This window comes from Schistocerca cancellata, chromosome 9 (assembly GCF_023864275.1).
Source record: "Schistocerca cancellata isolate TAMUIC-IGC-003103 chromosome 9, iqSchCanc2.1, whole genome shotgun sequence".
NCBI lineage: Eukaryota > Metazoa > Arthropoda > Insecta > Orthoptera > Acrididae > Schistocerca > Schistocerca cancellata.
Window position 1 is genome coordinate 320,731,942 of NC_064634.1, and position 19,746 is coordinate 320,751,687.

General features: G+C 42.6%; 1 protein-coding gene across 3 annotated transcripts in view; it reads right to left on the minus strand.

Moving 5' to 3' along the window:
• LOC126100972 (unconventional myosin-XVIIIa) overlaps positions 1 to 19,746 on the minus strand; it is a 306,712-nt gene that overhangs the window by 58,885 nt on the left and 228,081 nt on the right. Inside the window, exons 1-2 of one of the 3 annotated variants that reach the window (XM_049911637.1) lie at positions 5,077 to 5,101; positions 246 to 1,957 (exon numbers count right to left, since the gene is read on the minus strand). The exons of 1 other annotated variant lie outside the window; for it this stretch is intronic. In XM_049911637.1, coding sequence (XP_049767594.1) covers positions 246 to 1,957; positions 5,077 to 5,086 — 1,722 coding nt within the window. In that variant the 5' untranslated portion in view covers positions 5,087 to 5,101. Of the gene's footprint in view, positions 1 to 245; positions 3,071 to 5,076; positions 5,102 to 19,746 lie in introns of those variants that run through there. One more of the 3 variants, XM_049911636.1, reaches the window with a different exon arrangement.

Sequence of the window (19,746 nt, forward strand, 5' to 3'; positions counted from 1 at the left end):
TGTTTATTAAACAAAATTGTAGGACTAGCATACCCGTAGTGGAAACCACTGAGTGGTCATGCCTAGCGTGATACTGAGAGACAAGAAATGAAGTCACTTGAAATTCCACAACCCACAAATGATGATCAATGCAGTCATTAGGCATATTGCCAGCAGGACTGGTGCCATCTGAAGAATTTAGAGTGACAAGGGAAACAAAGCTAGATCATGCAATTAGTACTTAGTGAAAACCATGAAAAAATTACCTCCAGCTCTGTCCTGTAGCGTGAATCTGAAATCTGGCGTCCTGTATATGCACGAACCACTCCAATGCCTCCACCAGGTGCTAGTATGTTGCTATAGTCAGTCTTCTGGTTTTTTATTTTTTCCACTTTTCTTTGTTTTACATCCTCAATAACTTTACTACTTTTCTCCATATTTTTAAAGAGTGGATCCACTTCCTCTTTTGATAACTTTGGAAAACCAGTCCAATAGCCACCACTATGATATAGATGTATTAACCCGTACAGTGATTTTTGAGAGTCACTAGACAAGCTTCGTAAATGCCGAAACACATTTCCAACATTTGCTTTATCATCAGTACTGTTGCTTTTTGAATCCCCAGTGTCTTCATTTGCATTGAGACTTGTTGAAATTGTCATTTTGTTACCAAGTTTTTCATTTTTGAGAACCAGCTGTTTGACATTTACATTTTTACAATCATCCGTTACATTTTTTTGTGTCAAAACCACATCACTTTTCGGATGTATAGCTTGAGTTTTATCCGTTTTATTATTCAGAGATTCAGTTGAAAAGAAATCACGTTTCAATGTTGATTTTATTGTGACACCACCGCCAGCTTTTGCCAGAGGTGAATTCGATCTGACATTTGTAGGCTTATGGTTTCTGTCTTGGCTGTGACTTTTCTCTGGAGAGTGTTGACGGGGACCATCCCTTCTGGATCTATTTGTTTCTGAGAACACACTATTCTTACATCTGTCAACAGATTTTGATCTCACAATTTTCTTGTCAGGCTGTGACACCAAGCACACATTTCTAGGAGAGCTCTTACTGCTTAGAACTGTTTCAGAGGTTGTTCTTTTACTTGCCTCACTGGCAGATCTGTTATGATTTGGTTTTGGAGAATAAACTGCATGTTTATCTGCCAGTCTTTTCCCTGAATGAGACACTAAATCTTCACACTCCTTTTCCAATTCTTCATATTTCTGTAGCACACACTGAAGGTCACTTTTACCACACATCACTATGTCTTTTTGGTTATTATTCTTCGTTTGAACATCACCATTGCTAACAGTCACTGAATGGTCACTGAAGACTGGAGGGCTCGGTGAAGGAAGTCTTCTCGGTATTTTACTAGGTAAATGATTGCCGTACCGCATGTGACTAAAAGAAAGGTCATTTATATTGACAGCACTAACAGCACGACTAAGTGATTTGTTCTGCATTGCAGATAATGATGGCCGTGGTGGCAATGGTGGTGCACTTTCTTCATGCCTTACATTTATATTCAGAGCTTCATTTGTTAGTGATGGCTGGCTATACGATCTTGCACGTAACTTGCCCCAGACTGAACTTTTCCCATTAAAACACATCTTTCGTGGGGGCACTGGAGGTTGCCGCTGCTCTTGACTTGATGCTACATTATAATTGATGGGAATAACTGTTGGTGAAAATGTCACAGCACCAGGAGCACTACTGGAATCCCCAGGAGGTGCCAGTGCAGTCTTTTCAGTACCACTACTACTGGAGTTTGGCACATAGTTAACAGCAATCACTGTTGACAAATTGTCACAGGAATTGCTCATTCGTGGTGGAGAGATGAGCGGTGATTGCAAATCTGACTTACTAATCCTCTCCTGAGTCTCTGAAGTTATTTTGATAACAGACTTCAGTTCTGGTTTTGTTGGAATGTGCCCATCATCTCTGCTTTTACTGGTAGTCTGCCAGCAACCTGAAACTGAAGGACCCTTTCTTGTACCACTTGTTTGTTTACCTTGAAATTTCGGCAGAGAGCTGCTGTTATGGGAACTACTACTTTCTCTCCTAAGTGGATATTTCAGTGTCTTGCTAGCAAAAGTATCACCTGCATCATCCAATGTCCCATTTAGAGGCTCACATTTAACTAACACACCTACTTTGTTGTGAGTAATTTTATCCTCAGTGCCAGAGACGACTGAGCAAGGTTCCACCGTGTTTGTGCTGATAACAGTGTCAACAACCTTTGACATTAAGTTACCTGCTGGCAATGATAACGACTGTTGCACCTTCTTGGGTTCAGCAGCAACAATTCTGGGGATCCGTACGTTCTTATCTGTCCTAGCAGTGCCATTACTGGCACTCCTCGCAAGAGGGGTTTTTGCAGGAAGGCACCCATTAAGCCGGCCATTATTCAATTTGCTCTTTAACACTGTTCCCCCCTTTTGGCTGTGTGACAAATCCTCATGGGCTTTCTTCACAATATTAAGAGGTCGTGGTGCACAACCATTTTCTAATGTCTTCTTTGCAGACTGTTTAGGATGAGGCAAAGCAGCTGCTGGCATGGCAAATACTGGCCTGAGTAATGTCAGGCAGTTGTCATTTGCAGATGTTTACAATATTACAAGGTGCTGACAGTGGGGTACTGACAAGTGAGAAGTATGCTTATAGACAAAACAAACTTTAGTTGTTCATTCTATCATCACATCACCCAATGTTTCTAAGAAAGCTGAACTGCAATGAGGTATATAAATCTTGATGGAAATAATACAGCGTCTACTGTCCCTAAGCAAACTGTAAGAGAGTTTATTTGAATATTAATGTGAGGAAATATTTTCTCTCTCTTGCAAAAGCTCTTTTCAAACACTGACAGAATTTAATTTAAACTGTTGACTGTAAAGTTCACTTTAAATGGGATGCCAAATGTCCTTTCCTTTACCACTGAACAAGCGATACTTGTCTCTCATAAGATGATGTCTTCTTCAAAAACACTGTGTTTTACACAAACAGCACCTGTCAAATAGAACTGTCACTACAAAAATTAATTTCCAGAAGATGCTCTGTACAACTTCACTGGCACAAAAACTGCAACTGAAGTGTCACTGCAGTAGCAACGGCCCACCACACAGATCTGACTACTACATGTTGTCTTTTTGCCTCCCTCCCCTCCCACTGCAGCAGAGCGACTGGCCCGGCAGGACGCGGTCCACTGCCTCCTGGCCGGCTGGCTGGACTGCCAGACAGAGAGAGACAACAACAACCTGCTGGCCTGCTGGAGGGAGGGGAGGGGCCACTGTCAGGGGAAGGGCAGCCAATGCCAGCAGCTGGAGAAAGCCTCCAGAGTGGCCTGGAAGCCACAGGATGTGTGTCAGCCAGGGGTCACCACCTGCAGGCCAATGTGCTACATCATGGTCAATAGGTGGAGCTCACATACAATCTTACCTCCCACACTTCCTATAACAACTAATTCTTGGGAGGGAGTGGGAGGTATGTTCACTGACAGACTGAATCATCTAACACTTGAGTTTGCTTTAAAGTGATTTAAGTGCTGCTTCAGCAGTCTACTACTATTACATTTTATTTCTTTAGTTTTCACTCAGTTTACATCGAATTAATAGCGTTAAGGAAGTTGCTAGAGTATTACATATCAATTAAATGAGACAGTAACTCACTAAGGGTAAACACAATGTAATGTTCTGATGATGTACAACAACCCCCATTTCAGAAGCCTACAGATCGGCTTACATTTACTATATACTTTATCAACTCAGTATAGTTTTCTGCCCTCTTCCATTAGCTATTCTGTGTAGAGAGTTCAAAGCTTAACATCAAATATGAAGTGGAAGATGCTGCTGTTGGTTTTCAGATGGACTTGACCTAGTTAACCAGAGATGAATTCTCACCCAGAGTGTCAGAAATACAGACTTATCAGGCCTCGTGTTGTGACATGCTGTATAAAATAGGACCTCCATCCCAATTTCACTGCAGGTAGAGAATCCAGCATAAGTGTTAAATTAGGCAATACCCCCTAAAGTCAATTGTATGTATTGAGACAGGAGCACAGAAGAAAGCTTAGTAACTAATATGATAATATGTTAGTTCACATTACCACCAGGACCGAGGAGTTGAGAAGTAACTGGCTGCTGTCACTTTGCCGAAGAAATCATTTTGCTTTTGTTTTAGCATAACCGAGACAGACCAGGGAAAACACTTTTTGTTGCTATTTAGTATCTCAACCACAGCAGCCTCATTAATACTAATAGAAAATTCTCTGTAGTTAATAATGGATAGGACAACAGTCAACTATACCTTTATCATTTGAGCTGTATTACCTATCAACAACAGTATTTCAAGTAACTGATAGCCTCATTGTACAACTTCTCTATTTCATTTGTTCAGAATTCAAAGATTGACATGAATGCCTGTATGGACATTAAAAGCATGGGTGTAGTTCCTCATCTTCTGATAATCAGAAAAATTCTACCACAGTGGTATTCTTAACATTTCCCCTTCCTTTTGACTCATTTCTAGGTAAAATTGTCATTATTGTGTGATTTTCTGGCTAGAAATTCAAGGTTTTCCCCTTTCATTTCACTACAGTAATCTTTTCTATGTCTAAGTTTTGCCTGTCCACCTCATGAAAAAGCAAGACATACTTTTGAGAGACATTCTTTAACAAGTGCACCCATAAACAAAGGTTATGACACAGAATGAAGATATTGTTGCACTGTAATAAATAGTTTTTGGATAAATATTATGACCTAGATGGCCAACCTTTCATTTTAATAATCCCACTTCAGAATGCAAATGTGGTGTCTTAAAACACCGTCCATGACCTTTTAAACACATAGGGAGAAGAGGGGGCAGTTACTTCACAGTTCAAGTAACTATCCCAGAATTCGTGTGAAGTGAGGTAGGAAAGCAACAAAAAAGAATGGTAGGGTACAGTATGTAAAAAATTGTTAAAGTCATCAGAGATGAAATGACACATTAAACAGTAACTGGTGATATATAGAGCATATAACTGACCATCACTTTATTGGAGGATGCATTCCAATATTCACCTAAATGATTTAGCAAAAGAACACAGGAAACTCTTACCATAATGCATGTGGCTGAATGAGAATTTGATCTATGTTCCCCTAAAATATAAAACTAGTGCCCATAAGGAATTCTTCACACTGTGGTAGAATGTATACTGTTGCAAAACACTGTCGAATTGAAATCTGAATGAAAATCCACACTGACACCGGGAAATACTACAATGACTGTTATATCCAAGAACAGCCCAAGAATTGCCTTACAGTTTTCATCTGTGGAAACTACGTAGAAGTCCTCTAGCATACATCAGTGAACTACCACTCCAAGAGGAAAAATGTTGTGGAGAATGACCCAGCCATAGTTTAGGCTTCATTCTCAGAATCAATCGTTCAATCTGCAACAGAGTATACAGTGCATGAAACGCCTAACACTGCATTCAGTTTTAATTACTCAAGTACCGAAACCCATATATATTACTTTTACAAACAGGTCTTTTATCAACAGAGCTGTCTAGGCATGATGGTAAGAGTACTGCCCACCAAACCTGGGGTCCTGATCTGTGTTTCAGTGTCTTCAACAAGCACATAGCCAATGAAGGGCAGGTGATGGCAGCTGCAATCCCTTTTGCACTTTGTAAGAGAGAGCAAAGTATGTTCTACCAAAACCAAATTCCCACACTTACATGCCACACAGACAGATGTATCAATCCAGTGTCAGTTTGAGGAAAGCCAGAAAATTTAATGGGTACTGCCAATAGCAAGTGTACCCTAAGTCATTTGTTATGAAACGTCACATCTATTTTAATGTTTGCCACTATCTTCTGGTAACTGAAAAATCCCGAATGATTTTGAGTTTTAAAAGGTTGCAGTAGTGATGTACGCGACTTTTTTCCTCATGTTATCTGCCAATGTAAAAAATAACTTCTAAAATTGCGATTGCAGAAATTATTTGTGTTTATTTCAGTGTAACGTGCCACACATCAAAATATTGCAGGGTGACTGAATGGCGATGTTACAAACTTTCAGGGATGATGGAGAAGGGTAAGTGGCCTCGGTCCGGAAATGATCGGGCCTAAAGTTATAAGCGAAGATCATTTTGATACTTCTGACGATGGAATACAAGTAGCAGTAGTGTTGTTGCTAAGACTGTAGGGCAGGGAGCTTTCAGAAGTGGTAGTATTGACCAAAACATTAAAAATGTCTAGTAAACATTGGCTCCTAAAATGTATACCTTAAGAGTTATGAGCACATATTCACATTCGCTACTGTGAAACCCATCACTTCTACTGAACAAGAGCCCATTGTACTTATGGTATGCATTTTAGAGCACATATTTACTCAATTCTTCCTTGTTTTGATCCATGCAACCTCCTTCAAAATATGGAAACCAATCAGCTTGTAGTAGATGAGGTATTTCTGCTTGTATCTTTCAACTCTGTCACTTCCACACCAGTGTCCCTCATCTAAAGTTGATACATTTATCCTTCTCCATCTTCCCTGAAAGTCTATAACATGATGACAGATGCAGTCTGTAATCAGAAATCTCACCCCAAACTGTTTTCGCTAAGGTAAATGCACTGCAGACAGCACATTCCTATCGTAAATTAGAGGCTTTATTATATTTCGTGATTAATAATAATCAATAGTTTTCAGTTTGATTTTGTGGGAAACTGTACTGTTTTTTGTCCCGTGTCCTCATTTCTGGGAAACCAATATATACGCTTACGCACATCAAAGAGGGCAGCAGTTCAAATCATCGTCCGGCTACCGACATTCAGTTTTCCGTAAACAGTTGAAGACAAATGCCAGGATAGTTAATTTTTATTGACACAGATGTTTCCCCTTCCTATCCTGCCCCAATCCGAGCTTGTATGCCATTTCCAATATCTCGATCATCGACTAGATGTTTGAGCCTAAGGTATGATGGGCAGTTAAATAGAAGCAACAAAAGAGATGGAAAAAAAGTAAGTGAACTGTGTGTTATTTCAAAAATAATCACCACAACTGTTAATACATTTATCTCACTACGAGACAAGACAGGCACTGCCATCACGGAAACATGTTTGTGGTTGCCTACGGAACCACCATTGTACCCTTATGTGCACCTCTTCAGGGCTATGATTTTCTTTCTTAAAGGGGTGGGAGGGAGGGAGGGGGGGGGGAGGGATATGGGGAGAGAGAGAGAGAGAGAGAGAGAGAGAGAGAGAGAGAGAGAGAGAAAGGGACTGTGTGGAGAATGTGTAAGGGCTCCCCAGGAAAATGTCTGCAGTGTAGTTAAAACAATGTCAGCGACATGTTAGTGGGCATTAGCCTGCAACAGACTGTTGTCGAGTGTCAACACTGCCAGGAGTTTTGATCCGACAGCGAGCTTCAGTTTTTTTTTAAAGTGTCCGAGTACTGCTGTACTTGTGCCGCTATGTTCCAGATAGTCAATAAACGGTGGGTTGACAGGTGGCACCATTCTGTTGCCAGATGATATCCACTGATGTGAAACTTCCTGGCAGATTAAAACTATGTGCCGGACTGAGACCTGAACTCAGGACCTAGGCAAAGGTCTCAAGTTCGAGTCTCGGTCCGGCACACAGTTTTAATTTGCCAGGAAGTTTCATATCAGTGCACACTCCACTGCAGAGTAAAAATCTCATTCTGGATCCACTGACGTGTTGTCGAGTTGTTTGAACTGCACTGCAGACATTTCACTGAGAAGCCCTCACACATCCTCTATACAGTATCGAATCTCTTCCTGTGCGATTTATTTTAGGAACCCAGTAGAAAGGCATTCATGGCTGTCCACTTGCTTTGGACAGAGAAGTGCACACCTAGCTAAAATTGTAGTTCCGTAGTGTAATGGTACTTGAATTACGTAACCTTTACGGCTCCTCACTGGAACCTCTCGATACCAGTAATATTCTACTGTGTTTCTGAGACAACATTCAGATTTGATTTCATTAATGTAGAAGTACTTTGATTCATTTATATGTTTGTATTGTAATGATATTATTCTCGTGTGTATTCTTTCTTATGTCACTATAATCTGTGACATACTTGTAACTCTGATTTTTGGGCGCATAAGCGGTTTTTAATTGGTAGTTAGAGAGTCGGACCTTGAAAAAGTCAAATCTTGGACGTCATGTTGGAAAGACGCATATTGTAGCCAGTTTATAAAATGTGAACTTTAACAGTGAGGAAGATGTTTTCAAGTATGTTTTGTATTGTGAAGTGATGTTGTGTGTGTTATGTGCCATTGCAACAAAAGCAATAAAAAAAGAAGTGTAACTTGAATTCGGAGTGCTGATTAGTTTTTTTACATCACCATTGTGCTAACTTTCAAAGGTTTAATCTTAAAGAATGGTTTGTGAAACACATCTATAAAACTTTTGAATATAGCAGTATAAAACCTAGGCCTCTTTGCATCCGAGCTCGGAATCACCACCACCTAGATTTTCGACGACTGAGCCATGATTTTGCAACGAGACCAGCGTGGGAAACACGAAAAGATGAGTGCTTAGTTTATTCATTATTACATGAAATGACTTTATTAACTGTGCTCTAATGACACCTGCCACAAAATAACGTTGTTGCTGCTCGAAAATGCGTAATTTAGCAGCGTGAGCAACACCACTATAATTATTAAATTTTGACTTTTGTTGTGGTAGGGTTGTTAGAGTAGGCAACTGCGAACATTTGCCCACAGAGGCACTGACTGCGTGATCTGACAGTGAGATACATGCATGAACAGTTTTGGAGGTTACTTTTCAAACAGTACAACCTTGCTACTTTTTTTTCCCCTTCATTTGATGGTCTCTAATATTTTCTCTTTTTGTCGCTCAGAGAAGATGGAGGGATATCAGAAACTAGATGACACAAAGGCGTTTGGAAGCTATATCCTACCGAAAAGAAGTCGGCTCACAGCCGCCGTGCCATTTCACCCGCAGCGGCGGCGGAAGCGGGGGCAACTAATTCTGAAAGCAGTCAAGTAGTGGTGCGGACGTGCCGCGAGTACGGATCGAGGCGGAGACCATATGGGACGGCAGAAGCGCGGCCGGCCTGTTGGGAATGCACGGCAGGGGGCAGGTGGCGGCTAATTCGGCAGCGAGAGGGCAGCTTTGGGCGGTAGAAAGTAGCGGCGCGGATTCCTGCGGGCCTGCAGTAACGGTACGGCGGGCTGGAGCCGCGGGTTAAACTGAGCCGGCCGGGCAGCCAGTAGAGGCGGCGGCGGGTCGTTCCCCCGGCTGGCGACGCGCCAGGCCCCGCACTGGGGCACAGCTCAGCGCAACACAACACACACAGCCGCCTGCCGGTTCCGGTCGCGCACGGCGGCCGCTTCCGCGGGCCGGCCTCGGCGCCACAGCTGCCCACATTCCGCGGAAAAACAGTCGCCTTCCCCACTGGCCTACCTATGCTGGGCGCACGCGATACACACCAAACGACCGCTTTTATCTCCCGACTTCCACCTCTACGGGGCAATTCAAACTGAATACAGCGATTACAAACGACTATTAACTCGACAGGAAGGACTGAGGAGGTAAAGAGGGTTGAATTTTTACTATCATACGTGTGTCATTCAATAATTAGAGAGACAAATTATGTACGGATGAAACAATTTCTAGTAGTAGTTCTGTACAGACTTCAAGAAGAATACAATAATTCCAATCCCAAGGGAAGCAGGCGTTGACAGATGTGAAACTTACGGAACTATCAGTTTAATAAGTCACGCCTGCAAAATACTAACGCGAATTCTTTACAGACGAATGGAAAAACTAGTAGAAGCCGACCTCGGGGAATATCAGTTTGGGTTCCATAGAAATATTGGAACACGTGAGGCAATACTGACCCCACGACTTATCTTGGAAGCTAGATTAAGGAAAGGCAAACCTATGTTTCTAGCATTTGTAGACTTAGAGAAAGCTTTTGACGATGTTGACTGGAATACTCTCTTTCAGATTCTGAAGATGGCAGGGGTAAAATACAGGGAGCGAAAGGCTATTTACAATTTGTACAGAAAGCAAATGGCAGTTATAAGAGTCGAGGGGCATGAAAGGGAAGCAGTGGTTGGGAAGGGAGTGAGACAGGGTTGTAGCCTCTCCCCGATGTTATTCAATCTGTATATTGAGCAAGCAGTAAAGGAAACAAAAGAAAAATTCGGAGTAGGTGTTAAAATCCATGGAGAAGAAATAAAAACCTTGAGGTTCGCCGATGACATTGTAATTCTGTCAGAGACAGCAAAGGGCTTGGAAGAGCAGTTGAACGGAATGGATAGCATCTTGAAAGGAGGATATAAGATGAACATCAACAAAAGCAAAACGAGGATAATGGAATGTAGTCGAATTAAGTCGGGTGATGCTGAGGGAATTAGATTAGGAAATGAGACACTTAAAGTAGTAAAGGGGTTTTGTTATTTGGGGAGCAAAATAACTGATAATGGTCGAAGTAGACAGGTTATAAAATGTAGACTGACAATGGCAAGGAAAGCGTTTCTGAAGAAGAGAAATTTGTTAACATCGAATGTAGATTCAAGTGTCAGGAAGTCGTTTCTGAAAGTATTTTTATGGAGTGTAGCCATGTATGGAAGTGAAACATGGACGATAAACAGTTTGGACAAGAAGAGAATAGAAGCTTTCGAAATGTGATGCTACAGAAGAATGCTGAAGATTAGATGGGTAGATCACATAACTAATGAGGAGGTACTGAACAGGATTGGGGAGAAGAGGAGTTTGTGGCACAACTTGACAAGAAGAAGGGATCGATTGGTAGGACAGGTTCTGAGGCATCAAGGGATCACAAATTTAGCATTGGAGGGCAGCGTGGAGGGTAAAAATCGTAGAGGGAGACCAAGAGATGAATACACTAAGCATATTCAGAAGGATGTAGGTTGTAGTAAGTACTGGGAGATGATGAAGCTTGCACAGGATAGAGTAGCCTGGAGAGCTGCATCAAACCAGTCTCAAGACTGAAGACCACAACGACCACAACAACAACAGTTTTGTACAATCATGACTTCAGGGTGGCACCAATGTGATGACCTAAGAACGGCTGACGGATAAAAACTGTTTTAAAAATAGTAATTGCAGAGCCGCCACAAGTTCCATGTACTTTTTTTTTATTTTACATGTTTCAGTCGACCAACGCGAGAGTCCTCTGAACTGTGGAAATACAACATGTTACACCACCATACAATAAGATAAATTCAACTTAACAACATGACAACTTACGTTACGTAGCCGAGTCCAACGCTTGACAAATACCGCACTACGCATGGCGCCGTCGTCATACATAAAAATGGAGTAAGTTGGTTGGGTACAGTCAACGTAAACTCTCTGGTCAGGTGGATTCTAAAATTACACAGGAGGACTTGTACACTGAAGAGCCAAAGAAACTGGTACACCTGCCTAATATCGTATAGGGCTCCAGTGAGCACGCAGAAGTGCTGCAACACGACGTGGCATGGACTTGACTAATGTCTGAAGTAGTGTTGGAGGCAACTGACACCATGAATCCTGCAGGGCTGTCCATAAATCCGGAAGAGTACGAGGGGTGGAGATCTCTGGAAAGCAAGTTGCAAGGCACCCCAGATATGCTCAATAATTTTCATGTTTGGGGAGTTTGGTGGCCACCGGAAGGGTTTTAACTCACAAGAGTGTTCCGGGACCCACTCTGTAGCAATTCCGGACATGTTTGGTGTCGCAATGTCCTCCTGGAATAGCCCAAGTCCATCGGAATGCACAATGGACATGAATGGATGCAGGTGATCAGGCAGGAGGCTCACGTACGTGTCACCTGCCAGAGTTGTAAATAGACGTATCAGGGGTCCCATATAACTCCAACTGCATACACCCCACACCATTACAGAGCCTCCCCCAGCTTGAATAGTCCCCTGCTGGCATGCATGCTCTATCGATTCACAAGGTTGTCTGCATACCCGTACACGTCCACCCGCTCGATACAATTTGAAATGAGACTCCTCCGGCCAGACAACATGTTTCCAGTCATCAACAGTCCAATTTCAGTGTTGACGGGCCCAAGCGAGGCGTAAAGCTTTGTGTCGTGCAGTCATCAATGGTACACGAGTGGGCCTTCGGTACCGAAAGCCACACCGATGATGTTTCGTTGAATGGTTCGCACGCTGACACTTGTTGATGGGCCAGCATTGATATCTGCAGCAATCTGCGCAAGGGCTGCACTTCCATCACGTTGAACGATTCTCTTCAGTCGTCGTTCGTTCCGTTCTTGCAGGATCTTTTTCCCACCGCAGCGATATCGAATATTTGATGTTTTACCGGATTACTGATATACACTCATGATCTGGTCCTAAGGGAGAATCCCCACTTCATCGCTACCTCGGAGATACTGTGTCCCATCGCTCGTGCGCCGACTGTAACACCGCGTTCAAATTCACTTAAATCTCGGTAACGTCCCATTGTAGCAGCAGTAACCTTTCTAACATCTGCGCCAGACACTTGCTGTCTTATACACGCGTTGCCGACCACAGCGTCTTATTCTGCCTGTTCACATACCTCTGGATTTGAATACGCATACCGATACCAGTTTCTTTGGCGCTTCAGTGTATAACGGGAGCACTGCTGTTGCCTTTGTTCTTCTTCCGTAGACACGCGAAGCTATTTTCTCTTTTCTGTTGAAGATTCAGTGTCCGGTAAAATGTAGTAATGCCATCAGCCAAAACTTCTTCGGGCTGATCACACATTCCTGATGAGACTCGTATCTGAACAATAGTGTCTCCCGCCAACTACGGGTGCTTGCATAGAGATTTCGCCTGATTTCAAGCAAACCCCACGTAACGTAAGTGTCATGCATTTCCATATTTATGACTGCAGGGGCGATGAGCACGCTCCTGCAGCGGTTTCCTGTGATGTTCATTTCTGCTCAAGTGAACCGCTGGCTATGAAGACAATATTTTGGCACAGACAGAGAGCTGCAGGCCAACGTGGGAAACTGTCATTTATGACGAGGGTAATGGAAGTCGGTAAAACGCTACGACAGACTTCTAAGTCGGAGCACTGACTATGTAGAAAATTAGCTGGAAGGTGTAGGTTAACAAATAAAATATTTCTGATTTTCACTGTAGTTTCCATTTCGCGATCGATCGGACCTTGCTTTACGAATAGCCCTCATAGGTCCAGTATTTGGTAGCCAAGTCGCATGTAGGTGTTCAGAAACGCGCAGCTAGCACTGTAAACAGCCGGTTTAATATACAGGAGAAATCACACAGATGCTCACGGTACTTAAAAAAAGGAATCGACAGGACGAGGGCGAAGGAGTTTTCTCGAAACGCTGATGCATAAATTTTAGACACTCAGTATAGATTGCAGAACAGTTCTAGTGTTGACAGATTAAAGTACAGTCGACATGATGGTCATGAGGGACTTAACATTAGCTAAGGTGGATAAGGATAGGACCGTCGCTGAACGTTTAAACATGTACCGAAATCGGGTTACTAAAACGAAATAGTTTTCATCCCGAAAAAAGGAACAATCTTTCCGTCGTCCGCTCGCTTTCCCTCACAATCCGGGAAGGGGAACTATGATCTCTGCTGCACTCTGACCTCGGGCAGTCTGTAGTCTGTCAGTGATAAGGCGACCAGAAAGAGGAGCAACACACATACCGTTCACAAAATGCTGACAAGGCTCGCTCCCTACCGTTTTTAAGAAAAAATTGTTTCGTCATCAACGTAGAGGAAGAGAATGGGGAGGGAGGGAGGGAGAGAGAGAGGGGGGAGGGGGAGAGAGGTGGGGCTGGTGGGAGGGATTGATATATGAAATGTGATTCGGAATCACAAAACAACACTGGCTCAAAATGTACACGAAAGATATCTCTGTGAGTTGAGCATTTTTACTTTCTGTACTGCATTATGCATGCCTCATTATATGCAAAAAAACGGTCTGCTTTAAGCTCATTGCCAAAAATAATGTTACAGTGTGTTGTTTTTCTATTCCACTCTTAGGTCGTTTACGATGCCGTGAAAACAAGGAATCACATGCGCCGCTAACAACAGTTCGTCAGTTTGTCACGAAGAGTATGAAACGCTAAGCCACAACATGTGTCTAACAAAGATTAATATGGACGCTATCTTAGAAGCAGTACAAATGCGCGGTCGTAGTTCCGTAGATTACGTCGCTAAGAGAAATAAGAAGTACCAGTACATCATCAACCAGCATCATATAAAATACAAGATAGCATGTGAAAAGTATTGAAAATATGTTTCCACTTGTCACGGAGGATTCTGTAACATGACAAATGCTTTATTTCGTAGCCACTTTTTAACACCAGTATAAAGACATCAACCTTTGCTTTTCAAATGGAGCAGTACTCCAATTCTATGCCAACGAGGCAATTTCAGTGAGAAATATTCAGTGTACCTGACTCCAAAAAAATGGAGTAAAATGGATTTAGCATTGGGATGATCCTATTCTTCTGGTTGAACGACGTTCCATCCGGACCTGCTTTGTTGATATGATTAATAGTCGATTAGGTATTTTCTGTCCTTCGTGGCATTTGCATGAAGTCCTTTACCTATATTTGCCTAGGAGGTTCAAGTTTATTATTATGTGATAATTTATATTCACTGTCTTCTCGACAAAATAATTCTTTGCCGAAGAGTCCGCTGACAGCATTTCGTTCACATGTTTCGAATATGCTGTATCTATAATTTCGGCGGCGGATGTTTCCGTCTAGATGGAGAGATTATGAACATATCTGAAATATCAGAAGCACCTGCAGCTGATCATGATCTACAGGTGGGCAAAATAGATGCATTCTCTTGCATATTTATAACAAAGACCTACACGAAGAGTTAACCAGAGTGGGTCGGTAATTGAGATTTCAATTGACTAGGAACGTTACCCTTGTTACTGTATCCAAACGGAATGTGAAATCAAGATTCCGCACGGGCTTAGTGACTGCCAACCGTAGAGAATCCCGTGACGGGATGGTGCGAGGCGAGGGCAGCAGGAGAAAGCCAATCAGCGGGCAGCAATTTAGCTGTCAGGCTGATCCTCGCCCGTTCCTTCATTTCCTCGCCCCACATAGCCGCCGTCTAGAGCTCGCTTTCCTCTGCGTCTATTATGCAGCGTCTTTCACCAGCCGCTGCTCGCATCTGTCCGGTAACACTGATTAGCGCGTTCAGAATATGTTTTGAATTGTTTACCGTTTGTCAAACTTCTCAGTACATGCAATTTTACATGACATTTATTAAATCTTACTTTCCCGTTGTAAACTTTCCTAACCGAAGTTAATCTGTGCTTATTCGCCAGTGATGAAAAGATGCTGTTAAACATACCTGTTGCAAGTGAATTCAGTCCGAAGACTGGTCTGAGCAGATCTCCGTACTTGTCTAATATATGAAAGCCTCTTTATCTCTGCGTAACTATTGCAACCTACCTCCCTTGAGCCTGCTTAACGCGGACAAGCCTAGGTTTCCCTCTAGTTTTTATTCTGGACACTTTTTTCCATTACCAAACTAAAGATTTCTTGCTGCCTCAGAATGTATACTATCAACCAATCCCTTATTTTGGTTAAATTGTCCCATGCATTTCATTTCTCCCAGATTTGATTCAGTAACCCTCCATCCGTTATCCGATCTATCCACCTAACCCTCAGCTCTCTTCTGAAGCACCACATTTCAAACGCTTCTATTCTCCTCTTGTTTGGGAAGTTCATCGTCCACGTTTCGCCTGCATATAAGACTACACAGTAGTCACATTCATTCACCAAATACCTCCTGAAACTTATATTCATGTTAGGCGTAAAAGTATTTATCGGTTTCACGAAAGCATTTTCCTTACAACTCTCATTCGGCATTTCTTATCTTCTCTACTTCTGTCATCGTCATTTACTTTATTATCCAAATACCAAAACCGATCTACTATTTCTAATACCTCATTTCCTAATCTCATTTCCGGAGTATCGCCTGATTTACTTCGAGTCCATTTCATTTCATTACTCTTGTTTGACTTTTGTAGATATTCGCCTTATAAACTCTTTTTCAAGACACTAGCCAATCGGTTCAGTTGCTCTTCCAAATCTTTTGCCGCGTCTTGCAGAATTACAATGCCATCGGCAAACGCCCGAAGTTTTTACTTCCTCGCCCTGAAGTTTAATTCCCTCCAAAAAAATTTTTTTTCCTTTGTTTCTTGCACTGCTGGTTCTATATACCGCATGAATAACAAGGGGGGCAAGTTGCAATCATGTCTCATTTTCTTCTCAACTACTGCTTACCTTTTATGTTTTTAGACGCTTCTAACTGCAGTCTATTTTCTGTGCGGATTGTATATAGCACCCTACGCTCCCTGTGCTTCACCCCTTACACCTTCCAGTCAATGAATATGACTTGGTGTGAATTTCTAATTATTTTTATTAATTAATTTAATTACTGTTTCTCAAAACTCGTTAATTAGGTGAAACCATTCGAAGGAAGCGAATTACGAGACCCTTCACTTCACAGGTCTCATACGTGCTGGAACTATGATCAACAACCTTCTCATGTAACATTAGTTTGGAAAATAATTGTTATTTTTTAGTATCCGTTGTTAAACGTGCTTCTCAGTACAAGACATGCTTCTGAACGAGGAACTCCATGAATACTGACGCAAAAAAATAATAAATAAATAAATAAATGGATCGTCAAATAAAAACCAACTGCCTTGAGTGCTCTAATCTAATAAATGCAAGACGTGAATAATAAACATACATTTTGGACGGCAGCTAGGAGCGAAGCAACTGTGGCGACGAAAGTGAAGGAGATAGGCCACATAAACAGGAATCAGGACTTGAAGAAATAACCGAATAAAGACTGTTCCTCAAGTAAACAATTACGAGAAACACATTCACGAACTTCCAGCATGCTGGAATAGCTCACACGATGACCATTTTCGGACCGGGAGCCATTTTCAAATCATAATGGTAAAAAATGGTATCTCCGAAAACGCAAAAGCATTGTCAAACGAACTGTCACAGCGCATACGCTGCCATCGAGTGAATAAAAAAGTGGAATTTGCAACTTAAGCTGTTTTTTCTTTGCACTGACTAGAAAGACGTATCAGTAAACGAAATGTCTAAACACATGAAATGTGTAACTTTACTACTCAAATCAAATGATAATACAGAGACCAAGTATGCTGCAGATTTATACAAACTTTGTTCATGAAACTGGTTTCAACTTAATCTACATCTACATCGGTACTCCGCGCACCACCTTATGGCCGAGGATCCTTGGGGTAGAACTATTCGTTGTCTGTTCCATTCGCGATTGACACGTGGGAATAATGACTGCCGGTAATCCTCCGTATTAGCTTTAATTTCACGGATTTTCTTCAGGAGACGTGCTTGCGAGGAAGCAATACGTTGCCCGACTCTTACCGGAAAGCACTCTCTCGGAATTTCAACAGTAAGCTTTTCAGTGATGCACAACGCGACTGTTGTAGCGCCTGGTACTGGCGTTTGTTGAGCGTCTCGACGAGACACTCGCGCGAACTAAACGATCCCGTCACGAAACGTGCCGCTCCTCGTTGGATCTTCTCTCTCTCTCTCTCTCTCTCTCTCTCTCTCTCTCTCTCTCTCTCTCTCTCTCTCTCTCTCTCTCCATTAATCCTACCTGGAAACGGCTCCAGACTGATGAGCAGTACTCGAGAATTGGTCGAACGAGTGTTTTGCTCCAAGCTACAGTTATTTGCTTGATGTGGTCACTCCACTTTGGGACGCTTCGCAAGGTTACTCCTAGTCCCAGGTATTTTACGGTAGTTGCTGTTACCAGCGATTTATAACCAATGTGTAATCGCAAACCAGTGTATTTCTTTTTCTATGTTAGTGCAATATATTGCAATTACCAATTTACACTACTGTCCATTGAAACTGCTACACCAGGAAGATGTGCTGCAGATGCGAAATTTAACCGACAGGAAGAAGATGCTGTGATATGCAAATGATTAGCCTTTCAGAGCATTCACACAAGGTTGGCGCCGGTGGCGACACCTACAACGTGCTGACATGAGGAAAGTTTCCAGCCGATTTCTCATACACAAACAGCAGTTGACCGGGGTTGCCTGGTGAAATGTTGTTGTGATGCCTCGTGTAAGCAGGAGAAAAGCGTACTATCACGTTTCCGACTTTGATAAAGGTCGGATTGAAGTCTATCGCGAATGCGGTTTATCGTATCGCGACATTGCTGTTCGCGTTGGTCAAGATCCAATGTCTGTTAGCAGAATATGGAATCGGTGGGTTCAGGAGGGTAATACGGAACGCCGTGCTGGATCCCAACGGCATCGTATCACTAGCAGTCGAGACGACAGGCATCTTATCCGCATGGCTGTAACGGATCGGGCAGCAACGTCTCGATCCCTGAGTCAACAGATGGGGACGTTTGCAAGACAACAACCATCTGGACGAACAGTTCGACGACGTTTGCAGCAGCATGGACAATCAGCTCGGAGACCATGGTTGCGGTTACCCTTGACGCTGCATCACAGACTGGAGCGTCTGCGATGCTGTACTCAACGACGAACCTGGGTGCACGAATGGCAAAACGTCATGTTTTCGGATGAATCCAGGTTCTGTTTACAGCATCATGATGGTCGCATCCGTGTTTGGCGACATCGCGGTGAACGCACATTGGAAGCGTGTATTCGTCATCGCCATACTGGCGTATCACCCAGCGTGATGGTATGGTTACACGTCTCTATCACCTCTTGTTCGCATTGACGGCACTTTGAACAGTGGACGTTACATTTCATGTGTTACGACCCGGGCTCTAACCTTCATTCGATCCCTGCGAAACCCTACATTTCAGCAGGATAATGCACGACCGCATGTTGCAGGTCCTGTACAGGCCTTTCTGGAAACAGAAAATGTTTGACTGCTGCCTTGGTCAGCACATTCTCCAGATCTCTCACCAACTGAAAACGTCTGGTCAATGGTGGCCGAGCAAATGGCTCGTCACAATACGCCAGTCACTACTCTTGATGAACTGTGGTATCATGTTGAAGCTACATGGGCAGCTGTACCTGTACACGCCATCCAAGCTCTGTTTGGCTCAATGCCCAGGCGTATCAAGGCCGTTATTACGGCAAGAGGTGGTTGTTCTGGGTACTGATTTTTCAGGATCTGTACACCCAAACTGCGTGAAAATGTAATCACATGTCAGTTCTAGTATAATATATTTGTCCAATGAATACCCGTTTATCATCTGCATTTCTTCTTCATGTAGCAATTTTAATGGCCAGTAATGTAGATTCATTCTCAAATGTATGATGTGTTCATGCCGAGGGCAGTAAAGTAATAAAATATACAAATTCGGACACACGCATCATTGTCACACGAAATAAAAATTCAAATTTAACGAACCATGTCATCTGAATTTCTGTATTTTATTATGTGACTGTACTGTCTTCGGTACAAGCACTCAGTTCACTTGATAATTACTTTTAACTGAGACGAAACTGGTTGTGTGATTAAAGTTGATTACAATTACAACGTAACTGTCAAGTGGTACGTTTGATTTACATAACGCTGTAAAACTTGCGGGAAAATTCCGATGCTTTGACAAGCGACAGTTCATCCATCCCGTAATCAGGAAGTCGAAATGTATAGCGCATTTTAACAAAAAGACCTGGATAAAGGGAAGAGAAGAAGACTCGTGAAACACACACGAAGAGGAAACTGGGGTGCAACCAATATAAAATGAGGAGAAGTAAAGAGTGATATATAAAACAGCGGTCGCATC